General features: G+C 46.6%; 1 protein-coding gene across 1 annotated transcript in view; it reads right to left on the reverse strand.

Annotated features, from left to right (window-relative positions):
* Positions 1 to 750: 750 nt before the first annotated feature.
* Positions 751 to 15,385, reverse strand: part of CRYAA (crystallin alpha A) — a 31,848-nt gene continuing 17,213 nt past the window's right edge. Inside the window, exons 2-3 of the mRNA XM_068271041.1 lie at positions 5,296 to 5,418; positions 751 to 1,092 (exon numbers count right to left, since the gene is read on the reverse strand). Of these exons, the coding sequence (XP_068127142.1) occupies positions 883 to 1,092; positions 5,296 to 5,418 (333 nt within the window). The 3' untranslated portion in view covers positions 751 to 882. The remainder of the gene's footprint in view (positions 1,093 to 5,295; positions 5,419 to 15,385) is intronic.

A 15,385-nucleotide genomic window follows, 5' to 3' on the forward strand; every position in this document is an offset into this window, starting at 1 on the left:
CAGGACCTATATGGGCTGCAGTGATGGGTGTATAGATCTGGGAAGGCATGGACCAGGAGATTACACCAATATATCTGTACACCAGGACCTATATGGGCTGCAGTGATGGTATATAGGTCTGGCAGGGCATGGACTGGGAGAACAGGAGGTGTGGCTAGAGGCATGGCTAGAGGTGTGATTGGAGGTATGGCTGGAGGCCTGATGGAAGTATGGCTTGACATGTGGTGGAGGTGTGGCTAGAGGAGTGGCCAGAGGTGTGATTGGAGGTATTGCTGGAGGACTGTCTGGGGGTGTGATTGAAAGCTTTGATGGAGGTGTAGCTTCAGGTGTTGCTGGAGGAGTGACTGAGGTGGAGTTGGAGGGGTTGCTGGACCTTTGGTCAGTAATGAGATGTGATGGAGGAGTGACTGAGATGTGATGAAGACCTGGCTGGAGGTTTCCTGGGGTTTTTACTGATATGAGATCTTGCATTTGCCCAGATGTGTCTACACCAGGCATGGGCAAACTCGGCCCTCCAGCTGTTAAGGAACTACAAGTCCCACAATGCATTTGCCTTTATGAGTCATGACTGTGGTTGTCAGACTCCTGCAATGCATTGTGGGACTTGTAGTACCTTAACAGCTGGAGGGCCAAGTTTGCCCATGCCTGGTCTACACTAAAGAGCGTCTCAAATCAGGATAGTGTTGCCCTCCCTTTGTCATTTTTGTATTCCCACCCCTCAACACATGGAAAGAATAGCCGACACAGATGGTGATTGAGGAAACGTTTATTGGCTATTTGGCCCCGTAGTCGGTACAGAGACATCAGCAGAGACTTGGGTTGGAGGGCTGTGCAAAAGGCATCACAGCTGATCAGTGTTGAACTCTGAGAGGTTTCTGGCATTTAGGAGGAGGGGGCAGAAGTGGGTTTTTCCTCCCGGGACACAGGAATGGGCCTCTCGCTGTGGCTGGAGTCCATATTGGACATCATTTTGGGACCAGTGAAGGTCAAGATGCCATCGGCAGAGAGTGAACAGCTGATGGAGGATTGGTCCAGGCTGGAGGGGAGGCGATAGCGGCGGTGGAACTCCCGGGAAATGTATCCATGGTCATCCTGGAGGAAAGAATGGGGAGGGAAGGAACAAGGTCAATATGAGATTCCACCATATTGGGCTCTATTCACAAAACCATGTGCGGTAACTCTTTTTTGGGTGAAAAATTACCTCCAGTTATAATTCACTAAAAATAGTGAAAATAGTGAGTATTCACTAAAAATGTACCAAGTGTGATAAATGTTTGATAAAAGTGCGGTAAAACAGGTGATAAAACAGGTGATAAACTGGTGATAAAACAGGTGATAAAACTGTCAGTAATATGAACGGAAATAAAGCTTTTTTTGACCACTGTAGGGCAGCCCAAATACTTGCCACCCATTACACAGAGACCACCCAGGATAGCCTGTCACATTTAAAGTTGGACCTCAACTCTTGCACAGGACAGAAGGAAAACATATATAAATGCACCCCGTATGTATATAATTTAGCCTGTCTATTTCACCCGCATCTGTGAATAATCACAACTGTAATTTGAGCTCTCAGCTGTGCCAGCTGGCTGCCTCAGCAGAGCAGCTAATGTGTAAATACAGGATGTTAACCCTATGTCTGCTTCCATGAAAGCAGGAAGTACATACACTGGAGATTTTTTGCTGGATTTGTATCAGCTGTAACAAAGAAATGTTTTTCTTTAAAGGTAATTATGCTGCTGCTTATCTTTTACAGCAGAGAGGAATTTCCTCCTCGGCATCTATAAAATCATCTAAAAGACTGTACAAGGTGTGAAAGTGCGCCTTGAGATTAGACACACTCGTCTTTTCTGCCTTCTGTGTAAAATTGACATGAACTCAAGCAAAGAAAGCTCAAAAGGCTCCATCCTGAAGGCCAAAAGCAGAGAAGTGATAATTATCACCTACCATTTGTAGGTGATAAAAACATCCTTAATTAACACCAACTTTTCAATTGAGAATTTTAAATTGGAGATAAATTTTGAGGTAATTACCACACTTTTACTGCATGAGGTAATTTATTGAGAAAAAAATGTGTGAATTTCAAAATGGAGATATTTTGGTCGGTGTTTATCACTACCTAATTTAACTCATGCGGTAACTCATTGAGAATAGAGCCCATTGTAGTGATGGTCATGGAGAAGCATGTGATCAGTGTGATCAGGTGATAGACATGCAAGTCTCTGATTGGTGATGGTTGTGTCTAGGAGAAGTCATGGAGAAGCATGTGATCAGTCTGGTCAGGTGATAGATATGCAAGTCTCTGATTAGTGATGGTTGTGTCTAGGAGAAGTCATGGAGAAGCATGTGATCAGTCTGGTCAGGTGATAGATATGCAAGTCTCTGATTAGTGATGGCCGTGTCTAGGAGAAGTCATGGAGAAGCATGTGATCAGTCTGGTCAAGTGATAGATATGTAAGTCTCTGATTAGTGATGGTTGTGTCTAGGAGAAGTCATGGAGAAGCATGTGATCAGTCTGGTCAGCTGATATATATGTAAGTCTCTGATTAGTGATGGTCTGTCTAGGAGAAGTCATGGAGAAGCATGTGATCAGTGTGGTCAGGTGATAGATATGTAAGTCTCTGATTAGTGATGTCATGTCTAGGAGAAGTCATGGAGAAGCATGTGATCAGTCTGGTCAAGTGATAGATATGTAAGTCTCTGATTAGTGATGGTTGTGTCTAGGAGAAGTCATGGAGAAGCATGTGATCAGTCTGGTCAGGTGATAGATATGCAAGTCTCTGATTAGTGATGGTTGTGTCTAGGAGAAGTCATGGAGAAGCATGTGATCAGTCTGGTCAGGGGATAGATATGTAAGTCTCTGATTAGTGATGGGTGTGTCTAGGAGAAGTCATGGAGAAGCATGTGATCAGTCTGGTCAGGTGATAGATATGTAAGTCTTTGATTTTTCTAGTGATGGTCATGTGATAAAGCAGGATGTAATTGTCATAATATAGCAGCCATTTGTGATATTGTATATAATACAGAAGCATTTTTTTTGTTTATTTTCTGTCTGCTGTGTACTATTTCAGATGTGTATGTATGTTAAGAAGCCAGTCTGGCAGCTGGCTTTGGAAATAATTGTCACCTGGCTGAAGGAAGCTGCTAATTTTATTGTCTGTATGGCAGTGTAAAGTACATTTGCATTCAGTTTCTTAAGTTAATTAGGTAACGACCCACTCTTTTGTCCTGAATCTGCTCAAAAGGTGTTGCATTGCTTTGAACTTTGTATGCATGTAAACAGCCTGAAATGTTGGAAGCTAAAACAGGAACCTTTGAAGTTTGCATATCACATCCAGCAAGGATATGACAAGAGTTCTGTGCAAACCTTCTGAGGAAATTAAATTATATCTGGACTTGTACCCTCGGGATACGCTGCTCGCTATAAAAATTGGCTTGAGAGACTTAGGACTTGTAGTCCCCTGGAGATAGCAAAGACGCTGGAACTGCCCTGGTCCAACCAGCTGTTACGTTCTCCCGCAAAAACGTTCAGACCTTCATGCTGGTAACATTTTATTCCCGTTTTTATTTTTGAGCAAACTGTCTTGTGTGTCCTTGTATTTTTACTTTGTTTTTGTAAATCTTTTGTATATATTACTTTCTGCACTGTTCCACTTTTTTCTGAAATATTAAATATTTATTTAATAAGTTTGACTTCTGATGTACTTGCAAAACTCATAGTCTGGGAGAGACTGCAGTGTAATTTGCATTACAAGTTCAGTGCCTGAATGTGCCTTGCTACTGTGTTTGTATTGTGTGTGTGTGGCGTTCCCGTATTTTGGCCGAAGCACGCGGCTGAACCAAATACGAAAACGCTGGACTGAGTGCAGGCTACTTGACAGCAGAGTGGGAATTATTGAAGTGTCTAGCAGCAGCTAGTGGTGGCAGTGAGAAGTGTTTATGAGGAGTGACAGCCTTGTGTTGGCTTAAATAAGGCTGCTTCCCCTCACGATTTAGTCAAAACCCCAGTTGGGAACCGTTTCTGCAGGCTTGCCGTGGGGCCGGTTCCTGACAGTGATCACAGCAAATCAGAGCTTTGCAAATCTATCAGCTGATCAAATGCTTCTCCATGACTTCTTCTAGACATGGCCTTCACTACTTATCAGTAAAACTTTCACCATTAACCTTCCTGGCGGTATAAGCCACGCAGGAGGTTTTCTCAGGCCCTACTGGGCCGATTTACTTAATTTTTTTTTTGCTGGACGCCTAGCACTTTGCTAGCTGCGTCAGCACACCGATCGCCTCCCCCCGCTCGATCGCCGCTATCCGTCACGCCGCGCGCCCCCCCCCAAACCCCGTGCGCTGCCTGGCCAATCAGTGCCAGGCAGCGCCGAGGGGTGGATCGGGACTCCCATGGTGACGGGGGGAGCCCTCCAGGAAATCCCGTTCTTTGAACGGGATTTCCTGATCGAAGCGGGCGGGGGGATGCGGCTGAGCAGCGGCTATCATGTAGCGAGTCCTAGGCTCGCTACATGATTTAAAAAACAAAACTGCTGCGCTGCCTCCTGGCGGAAATAATTAAACCGCCAGGAGGGTTAATTGTATCTATAATGTAAATGTAAAGCAAATATCCCCCTCTGTGAAGGTCAGCCACAACAAATCCATCTGGATCGAGAAGGGGGAAGGTCTTGCACACATTGTACAATCTGATTGAAATATGTAGTATAGAATTCCGATTACTCACACATTAGATGTCCATGCAATTGATTGTACAATCCTATTGCTGTGTGTGTGGCTCCTGATATCTCAGGTGACTTGTCTGTTCTGGAAGAGGGAATAGTGGTGTGCTGGAGGCATTCAGCATTGCTTTTTCTTCATTCCCTGAACTCCCAAATCCCAGAGGATCAACACATTGCACACCCAGCCCCCCCCCCCCCCCCGTCCCCACACCCCACCGGTGCAGTCCAGATTGTGCCCGTTTTATCCAATAGCCCTGTTTTAGTGTCAGACAGGATTGGGAGGACAGCTACGTCTCTTAGGGTTTGGTTGCTGTCTCCCACCCTGGGGTGTTCCTAAAGGCGGGAGACATCTGGAGGTCCCTGTCATATGGAAATCATAGAACCTCGGTGGCCTGGAATTAGCGTATGCATACCACCCCCTCACATGACCAACTTTATGCCAGATAACTGGCTGAATGTCATGCTGGGGTATGGAGGGGCGGGGCCACAGATTAGTTCAGTCATGTAACTAATATTGGCTGCCTTGAAGGTCTCCAGGTTAGGAAGAGAACATTGGTTCCAGCAGATGACCGCTTACCTGTCTCTCGCTGTGCTTTCCATGGATCTCCACAAAGTCTTCCACAATCTTCACCGTCAGGTCCTCAGGGGAGAAATGTTTCACATCCAGGTTAATGACAAAGCGATCGCGGTCTGAGCGCACCTGGGAAGAGACAGCATCACACCTCAGCAGGGCAGGCAGATGGTTACACAAAGGAAAATTCCAGAATATCCTAGCGTTATGGGGGACCCCCAACCATCACACCCCTGGAGGGTCCAAGGATGGTGGTCTGTTCATCCATTTCACCACAACCACTGCAGGGCTGCCAGTCCATAAGAGTGAAGGCAAGGAGTCGTACACCTCCCTCGGTGAGGAGGTTCTCTCTCAGCAATGCCTGCCTGAAAGGGGCAGCTCCAGCGTCATATTGTTAGGGCTGTGCAAAAGGGGCATGACTACTGATGGGTGGGGCTTTTTTGGGTGATCAAAATCAAGGTTGGTAGGGCGCTTTAGCTATCTTTTGCCTAATTCAGGTGCTAAAACGATAGGAACCAAATGTATACATCACAAACATAACTTAGAGGCTTTTTAGCAGAGCAGATTGTCCAAATGATGGTGCTATTATAGAAGAAACGTTACCTACAGATGTACTTGGGTAGTTTTCTGGCATGCTTTAATCCTTACTTGCTAGCAAGCTGCTCCTGTGTGGACAGATTGCAGACAAATCATTCCAGCCCCCAGCCTGTGTCTCGGGACTTTACAAGCAAGGGGAGGGGGAGGAGCCAGGAGGGGGAGAAACCGTGTGTGTGTGTGTGTAATGCCTTATCTTAGTAGCTGAGTATTGCTGGAGACTAAAGCTTGTATTTTACAGATCTGAAGTTTTCTTTTTATCCTGATTCAAAACTTCCTGGGCTTGATTCACAAATCGGTGCTAACTGTTAGCACGCCTGTGAAAACCCCCTTAGCACGTCTAAATGAGCTTTTCGCGCGCAAAACTTTATGCACATAAAACTTTACGCGCGCACTGTACAGAGCGCAAAGCGCCCATTAAAGCCTATGGGACTTTGCGCGAGTATAGGACTTTGCGCGAGTATAGGACTTTGCGCACGCAAAACTTTGCGCGCAGTACTTAGCGCACGATCTGGTTGAGAAAACCGGTGCTAACCTACTTAGCACCCTGGTTAGCGCGCCTAAAGACTTTAGACGTGCTAAGTAGGTTAGCCCCGCATAGTGAATCAAGCTACCTGTCTGTAAAATCCAAGCTCTGGGTTGTTGGCCAATTTATAGGAAAAACAGTAAGCTTTCAGCTTGTAAGCTTTCTTCAGACTCTATTCATGTTGACTGACAATGTTAGAACATACAATCAGAAGGAGGTATTGTCACAGGGCCCCTAGTGGCCGGACCGCAAATTGCCTTCCAATCGGTTTCAGCTCACAGACCATGCAAGCTGTGGTCACAGTTGGTGCGCAGAAACCACTGGAAATTTGGCAGCAGACGGACTAGAAGGGAGCCTGTGAGTTACGGTAATTACAAATTACACACCATTTCAGGGTATAACTGCCACCACCTCTGTTACCATGAGACAGAGGAACTCACTGACTGGCTGATTCTAGACCTGCAAATAAAAATGGTTAAACACACTCTATTCTGTCTAGCTAGCGACAATAGTAGCGTCTCTTCAGAAACCAGGTTCAGTTTGTGCGGATGAATAGCAGGGTAGCTGAATCAATAAAGGACGGTTAGTGTCTTTTATTAAGAATGCAACATAAATAATTATTATATACAGAAAATCATTAAAATCAACAATTATAGAAACATCAATAGCCAGTATGAAAAATAAAAAGGGAGAAAATACTTAGTTTGTGGAAAGATGTCCTTTCTGGGAAAATCATAAGGTTCTTGGTTTCAGTTCAGTTCAGTTAGGAGCAAAGTTCAGACAAGATGGCCGCCACTGTTCCTCAAAGTGGCAGCATGCTCCCATGAAGGTGGAATGTGGAGGAATGAGGGAGGAGTCCCTCGCAGACACTTTTGACTGGCCCCTATCTTTGGGTGGAGTCTCAGGTTCAGCCCAGGGGTTGGACAGGGCCGGTGAGCCCCCTGGCTGGGTGCTCTCTGCCCACCAAATATGACATTTGTCATATCTCGGCTTACGCTTTCTGCACACACATGACCATCACAGATTCATATTCCTCAGAATAGGCCAGTTCATATAATACCAAACTTGGGCATGTTTGCATGCCCGGTTACAAAACAGTGGAGTACCTCGAGTTCTGATTCTGCCAGTGGCCCCAATTTAATATCAAAATACTCACAAGATCCGGACCAGCAGAATGATATAACTCCCACAGCTCTCCGATGTATGGTACTTCTAAAACATGCATAAAGATCATAACTCTATGTTTCCCTATCCTGGCTGAATGGTTCCGCCAGAGCCGGGACAAGGTCCTCCAGCACCCAAAGCTGAGACACCAAAGTGCGCCCCTCCATCCCTGCCACCCCAGCTGTCACACACTGATTGCTATTACACTAAGAGGGCCCCTGGGCCCACAACCTCCCCAACACCTTAATATCTAGTTATCTGGCTTGCAGTCACTGCCATGTATCCCCTTTTCTTATTTCTTTCTGCTTCATACACAATTAGGAATGACAGCTGAATGAATTCTGCGCCCCCTCATACACTGCGCCCTGAGGCTGGAGCCTCTCCAGCCTATGCCTCGGCCCGGCCCTGGGTTCCGCTAAGTCTGCCCCCTGCTGGGATTAGCTTCTATGGCTCTGAAAAGACTCCTGGTTTGTTAATTAACATCTGAGTGTTACACCTCTGGCTTCATTAGCAAGTCACAGGGCCAGGTTTCCTGCCAGCTGGGAACAGAGGGAAAAAAACTGTCTTATAAAAAAAAACCAGGAATGTCAGTCTCTGATCGCTGCAATGACTGGCAAATCTAACCAAGAAAGCGATCAGGGAATCGACTTTGCAAATCCTTCCGATTCACCTGTGTTTCGGCTGTTCCGTGACAAGTATCATCCAGATACATTAATTACAAGGGATCTTGCAAGGATTGTGATGTATTTATGGCAAATAGATAACACCCTTGGTTTACTTATTACCTGCATAGACTCAGGCTGACATAAAGAGTTTTATACAGACCCTGTCCTGCTCACTGTACACTGCTGGAGCCTGGAAACAGTCAACTGCATGTTAGTGAGTGGGGGGACACTTAGAGGGGAACAGTGATTTCCGGAGGGGGGGTGGGGCAGTGCCCCAGGGTAGCACCGCCCTTCCTGGCTGCATCCAGAATACACTTTAACAGGTCCAAAGTAACCAGCACACCATTGAAGGTGGAGATCTCGGAATAATTCAGCACGAAAGTGCTTCACAGTTCCACCACCGACTGTTCCATGGCCGATTGTTGTTACCTTGATAAAGAGAGCCCTCTGTGACGCTCTGCGGTTCCCAAGAAAATCGCTTATGCGTCATGTGAGCGATAAAACGCAAGTTTATTTGCAAAAACAACCAAAATTACATTTTTTGGGGTTTAAATCCACTTTTTTTTTCTCTTCTCCCTGGCTCATTGGTAGCTTCTAATTACAGGACCTCTCACCTCAGTGTTAAAAGCTGTGACCTGGAAGGACATAGCCCCCCCCCTGCTGTGTGACAATGTCATCCATCACAGATAAGCCTGACAGAATCTAATAAAAACTGAGCAAGGAGAGACAAGCAGACTCCAGCTTTCACACCTCCACACAGAACTAGCAAATGCACAGGTCTTATCAGGGTCTCTCTGGAAGCAGCTGACCTACTGTGACCCAGGAATCCCCAATATCCATATTTCCTTCACATTTTCTTCATAATTCATGGCATAGCAATTCTCTATGCCCATTAAATCTGCACAGGTTGTGGGATTCCGCAGGACGCTGGTTCTGAGAGGTTTACGGAACAATCGGACTCCTAGATCTAGCGTAAGACTGTTTTAAAATAACCCTCTAATACCCCAGGGGTGTGATCCCCCAAGTTTGATATCATTGTTATCGATAAATTCTGACAAACCTAAAGATGTTATTAGATTTAACATAACCTGTATGGTTTTGAAGATTAGCACACCTATCCTGATTCAGGTATATTCCTGTGTCCATGAGAAGGGGCGGGCATATCTCATGTTCCAAAGAGGTGTGTGATTCCCGCCCCCTAACTCCTCCTTGCTGAAGTGAGGGGTATAACTTAACTGGGCCCAGGTTGTCGAGGGTCCTTCACCTTTAATCTGACGTCGAAGTAACATCAATCGACCAGCCCGCCAGGGCACGGGCCAAAACCGCCATTTTGGACTTCCTCCAAAGACTTGCGATTGCCGCATGGACTACCAATAACAGTATTTGAACTATACAATAAGACATTCTGTTTCTTTTCATCTCTACTCTCTTTCTATCAAAACAATCTGTTCTGCCGGACAGGTATATCTATCTGTGGGCTGAATTATGCTGTGTGTATGTAGTTTAGAATAAAACTAAACGATTTTATCTTTCAGTCTTGTGCCTTTTCTGGTCATCTGATTGCTGCTACAATGAATCTGCCCTCTGAAGAGTCAGTCATACTACCGCATTGTTTTATGATTTGCTTATAACTTGTTGATTTGCTAGCTAGGTTGTAAATAACCGTTTCTTCCTTCTAGGATTAGCTAGTACCAGATTTCCTGTGCGAAATTGATAACTTTAGTTTCTCGATTGGACATACAATTCGAGATTGCATCATATATGGACCCAGTAACCTTTCTTTAAATGTCACATTGCTCACAGTCTTTAAGCCTTTGGAAGTGATTATTCCCCGAACGGTGACTGGAGCATGTCGAACGCGATTGGGCTGGCTACCGTATTATGACAACGTTGGGGTCTCTTCGCCCTAGTTAGAGACTGTCTGCTCCATTCATCCAATCAGACAGTGGTGGCAGTGTAATTACCCGATTTCCAGCGCGAAATCGATATTTTTAGTTTACCGATTGTACATACAATCGGGATTGTACATGTATGGGCACCGCCAACCAATCTTAACCGTTTACTACGCACACAGTGACTTTGCCTCCAGCAGTCTCTAGTGCATGAGACCTGCATGGCAACAGTGGCCTAGTAATACGGGATTGGTAAGGGATTGTCCCATTACATATTGTCGGCAGCTGCGCGATCAATCTTTATTGTCAGTCTGTTCACCGTACTTCCTGCGTATGCTAACGGGAGCAGATTAGACGGGATTGGCACGCTCTGTCACATTAACCTCCTTCCTCTGACAACCCAGCAACCGGTCTTCGTTGTCCATCTGCTCACTGTACTTCCTGCGTATGGTAACGGGAGCAGATTAGACGGGATTGGCACGCTCTGTCACATTAACCTCCGTCCTCTGACGATCCAGCAACCGGTCTTCGTTGTCCGTCTGCTCACCGTACTTCCTGCGTATGCTAACGGGAGCAGATTAGACGGGATTGACACGCTCTGTCGCATTCACCTCCTTTCTCTGACAATCCAGCAACTGGTCTTTGTTGTCCGTCTGCACCCGTACTTCCGGTGTACGCTAACGGGAGCAGATTGGACGGGATCGCGGGGCTGGATTGTCACACCCTCCATGACCCCGAAAGCGTTGTTGGTGGTTCTGCGGACGGCTTTGACATTTACTAAATCTCAGACCTTTAAAGGGACTCAGAGCACCTCTCATAGGCATGCCTTTAAGACCAGTAGTGCAAAGTAATTAAAGATGCATACCGTTCTGCAGCTTGTGCTTTCCACTTTTATTTGATGCCTGAATCGTCGTTCTACACCAAATAGTTTTCATTTGATTTCAATATTGCGGCTGCCATCTTGGCTATGTTATTACTTCCGGGTCACCCCTGTCTTCTCTGTTAGAGAAGTGCATCACTGAATGAGGCAGGAAGAGGAAGTGACACGCATGGCCGTTGCATAAGGCTCCTCCAGAGGGGTCATAGCACGACTTTGTTGGAAGTCGTCTTTCTTAAAAGCATGCCCATGAGAGGTGCTCGGAGTCCCTTTAATAGTGTGCTGCCAATCCAGGAACCTTTACTCCCACGATAAACAGGCGGTACATGACTCAGACACGATCTACTAACACTGGATAGGAGCGGAACACCCAACGGCCCCGCAGTCTGCTATTACATGGCAACACGTTTGTTAGAATTTAAGTATTATATGATTGAATTTGTAGGCCTCAGTTACTTTAACAAAGGTTAGTTAAAAGACTTGATTTGCAGAGTCTCCCTTTAAAGAGGATTTCTAGAAGCACTGAAGAACAGTGTGATTTGGGAACTCCCAAGGCTGTATCAGAGATATCCAGTACAGAGGCGAGACTAGCTGGCGACGAACAACATAAACATGAGCCATTGTTATGAAAATATTCTCACAAGAACATTAAACAAATGGCCTCTTCAGAACAAGAGGACAGTTCTTAGAACTAGGTGATAGTTCGGGCATGCGCAGGAAAGACTGTGCCTTCCATTGTATCACAAGGTTTTATCAGCCAATAGCAGGCGATAACCTGCTCAGATGATGTCACACTTAACGCTTTAGTGGTTGGTACTAAAGCAGCTGATGGGCTCCAGAGAGCCACTTCTGACCACTGCTGCTGCTTTGTCTGATGTCTGGCTGATGACTTCTACCCTTTCCTTTTATGTGTAATGTATTGTCATCTTATCTAACTGTATGCTGTATATAGGCCTATGGGCTACATAGTATAGATGGAACATAAGAGGGAACCTGGCTGCCATGCAATGGAACCAAGAGCTGTAATGCAAAGAGTACTTACTACAGAACAATTGCTTCCCTGTGTAGGGATGAGCATCTGTATATTGGTTTACTGAATAAACTCCTTGAAACTGTGATGACGCCTAAGAAGTTCTATCTCCTATGCTGTTGCTGTGATGAGAGTCAAGTTATCACACTTCCTGTGATATGGTGCCGAACGAAGGGGTAGTGTTGTTGCCAATAGCAACCGACGTATAGATTTTTACAATTAGTGCCATGAAACCCAGTGCTGTCTCGCAGAAAAGGTCCGGGGCCATAGATGTCAGTCTATCAAGGACTTTCACAGCAAAACAAGCGGAGAAGACGCTGGAAGCTTATCAAGTAAGATAAGTGTGTGCGAGGCGGTAAGGAGTGCGGAATGAAGTTTGAGTAAATATAGCGGCAAATCTCTTGGGGCGTCAGAGAAACTGTGCTGTACACACAGTTAATGCCAAAACAGGATCCAGAGAAGAAGTGATCCAGGGCAGCGGCTGTGCAAATTGCCGTGAGGGGAACGAATGGATCAGCTGAGCAGAGGTCTCAGAAACTCAGAGGGCATCCAGAGATTCGTGAGAAAGATTTGCCATGGCTGTACGAACTGTCATTCGATTTGCAGAGCGTCTAACTGCACACAGGAGTTTGGCAATATGGAATCGAGAAAGCTGAGATGCTGGCAGCAGAGACAGAGATGTCAGTCGGATAAGCAAAAGTTTCCAGAGGCCAATCCTGGTTTGGAGAACAGCGAGATTTCCGAGATCGGAAAGAGACTAAAAAAAAATAAATAAAAAAATAAATAAAAAAATAAACACTGACTGAGCAAAGCATAGTGCAAATTGCTAATGTTTTTCTTTCCCAAGGTTGTGCTTTTATAATGAAGAGTACCGTGCTGATGGTGATCCTAGGTTGCCATTCCGTCCTAGGAGAACGAAGAGAGGACATTCTCATGTATAATAAGGGGTTAATGAGAATGCAAGGCCCAAGCATGTTAATGTTTGGTGACAAAGGTACTGATCCTTTCACACCTCCCTCCGCTTGGCACAGATGGACCAAGCAGGGATGGAGGAAAAGAGCACAAGTGCCAGGAGAAAACAAATTTCATGGCACAAGGTGGGTGACAGGTCTGAAGGGTCAGGTGTGCGGGCAGTGGGAATTGAATGGCAGTGTAAATCTGCTGTGGAATGTCACACTCCCGAACCAACGCACCGATCCAAAGTTTTGTTAAAAGGTACATTGCAGTACAATGGGTACGTGCAAAAGGTGGAGTGTGTGATTCGGGGGTACCTTGTCTTGGTTATGCAGAGTGAGATGGTTCCAGATTGGAGAGGAACGAGTAGGAGGCGTCAATTCTCCTGCCGGAGAGACGCGGGGGACAACATCACACTCTGGAACTACCAACAGAGGGTGTCTCTGAAACAACTATACACACGTAAAGGCTGGAAAGCAGAAGGGTTTGTAGTTCTCGAAACAAGAAGTAAAAAATCGAGATCCAGCCACATGTTCAGGTGACAAAGAGGGTGGGGAGAGCGATCCCAGGAAAGGGAGTGTCAACACAGGTAACATCATCCTCACTACATGGGTCACAACAGGGGTCAATATTACACAGTCCATATGCAGCCACTTATCCTCATGCTAGATCAGAGCAGGGGCGTCTGTGTCATTAGGCAACTATAAATTTTTGCCTATGGCGCCGTTGGTGGCAGTGGGCGCTCTGTGCGTGTTTATTTATTTTTTTTCTTTCAGCCAGCCTGAGCCAGGTCGGCGCGGGCTGTGACAGGCAGCTCAGCCTGTGCCTGCCGCCTATTGGTCCGCCCCCTTCCTCTCCTCCGTGCAGAGCCTCCGAGCAGCACGCACGTTAGTTTATATGTGAGCTGCGTGCTGCCGCTTACTGGTCCGCCCCCTCTCCTTCTCTTTGCTGAGCGTGCGATCGCCGCATGCAGGTTTGTTTACCATGTCGGTTTGTGAGGATTAATCCCCCCTCCCGCTATAGCCTGCCTGTGTCCCGGGTTGAGCACTCAGGATGGAGAGCGGCATAGGGATTGCAGAGAACAGAGCTGTCACCGCAGGACTTGCATCGTAAACAGAGTAAAGATATACATTTACAAAGCCCTGCGGTGATTGCTCAGCTCTGCAGATATTCTCCTCACCTCGCTGCCTATGCTTTACTTGATGCGGGGCGGGCAACAACACTGAGCGCTGTGCGGGAGGGTAGAGAACGGGGAGCAGAACGAGGAGAAGAGAACCTAGCTTGTAGGCCATGCTCTAGTACTCCCGGGTAGTGTTGTCCGGATCATGAACGATTCGGATCTTTGATCCGAATCTATTTTATGAGTCGATCATCCGAATCATCAAAATGAGTGATTCGGATCGCAAAAGGGGCGGGGCCAGGAGCGACACGCCCCCTCTCAGCGGGCAGCGGGGTCCTGGAAGCAGAGCAGAGATGGATCGCTCTGTTGGAGGGGAGCCAGCCTTGCAGGGAGACAGGTAGATGAGAGAGAGGGGACATGGCTGCCACTGCCAGATATGTGTAGAGCCCACATACTGGCTGTAACGTGCTGCTCATTACAGGCTGTCTGTTCAGTAGTGCTGCACAGTGAACACATTGGAAGCTTTTGGCTCAGCACAGCTCAGTAACTTTGCAGACAGTGTGATTGAAAGGCAATATGATCCTCCTGCACTCGGCACTAAACAGCTGCACTTCACTTCTGGGAATGCTTTCTTTCACTGTGCGACATTTGCATTCAAGGTATACAGATGAACATATAGGTGAAATATATGTAAAGCATATGACTTCAGCATGTGGGTATTACGTGCAAACATTTCTGCTCTCTGCTCGTCCCTCCTCCCTTCTCTGTCCACTCCCTGCCCTCTGTCCATCTTCTCCCCTTCTCTGTGTGTCCACTCCCTCCCCTTCTCTGTCCACAGACCTGTCCTGCTGTTCATTTCACCCCCGAATGCTTCCGGTAGTAAAATGATCCGAGATTCGGATCAAAGATCCGGATCTCTTCAATGATCCGATTCGAATCATCCGGATCATTGAAAAGATCCGAACTTCCCATCTCTACTCCCGGGTGCAGAGACAGAGCAGCATGCTAGTTGCCAGCTACTGCATCCAATCCTGCTGGCAGTCTTCATTGCCCCGCCCCTCAAGCATGTGTCATCGTGGAGAGGAAAGAGAAGAGGACTCCAGTCTCCATCCCTGAAGTTATGGAATGCTGCCTGCCTGACTACTCAGGCAGGTGCTGACCCGGAGTCCGTGCTTCATGCATGCTGGCTGCACAGTGTGTAAGTGTATTGTCTGTGCACAGTGTGTAAGTGTACTGTCTGTGCAATGTGTGTAAGTGTACTGTCTGTGCAATGT

Source organism: Hyperolius riggenbachi, chromosome 2, assembly GCF_040937935.1.
Source record: "Hyperolius riggenbachi isolate aHypRig1 chromosome 2, aHypRig1.pri, whole genome shotgun sequence".
NCBI classification, from domain to species: Eukaryota; Metazoa; Chordata; class Amphibia; order Anura; family Hyperoliidae; genus Hyperolius; species Hyperolius riggenbachi.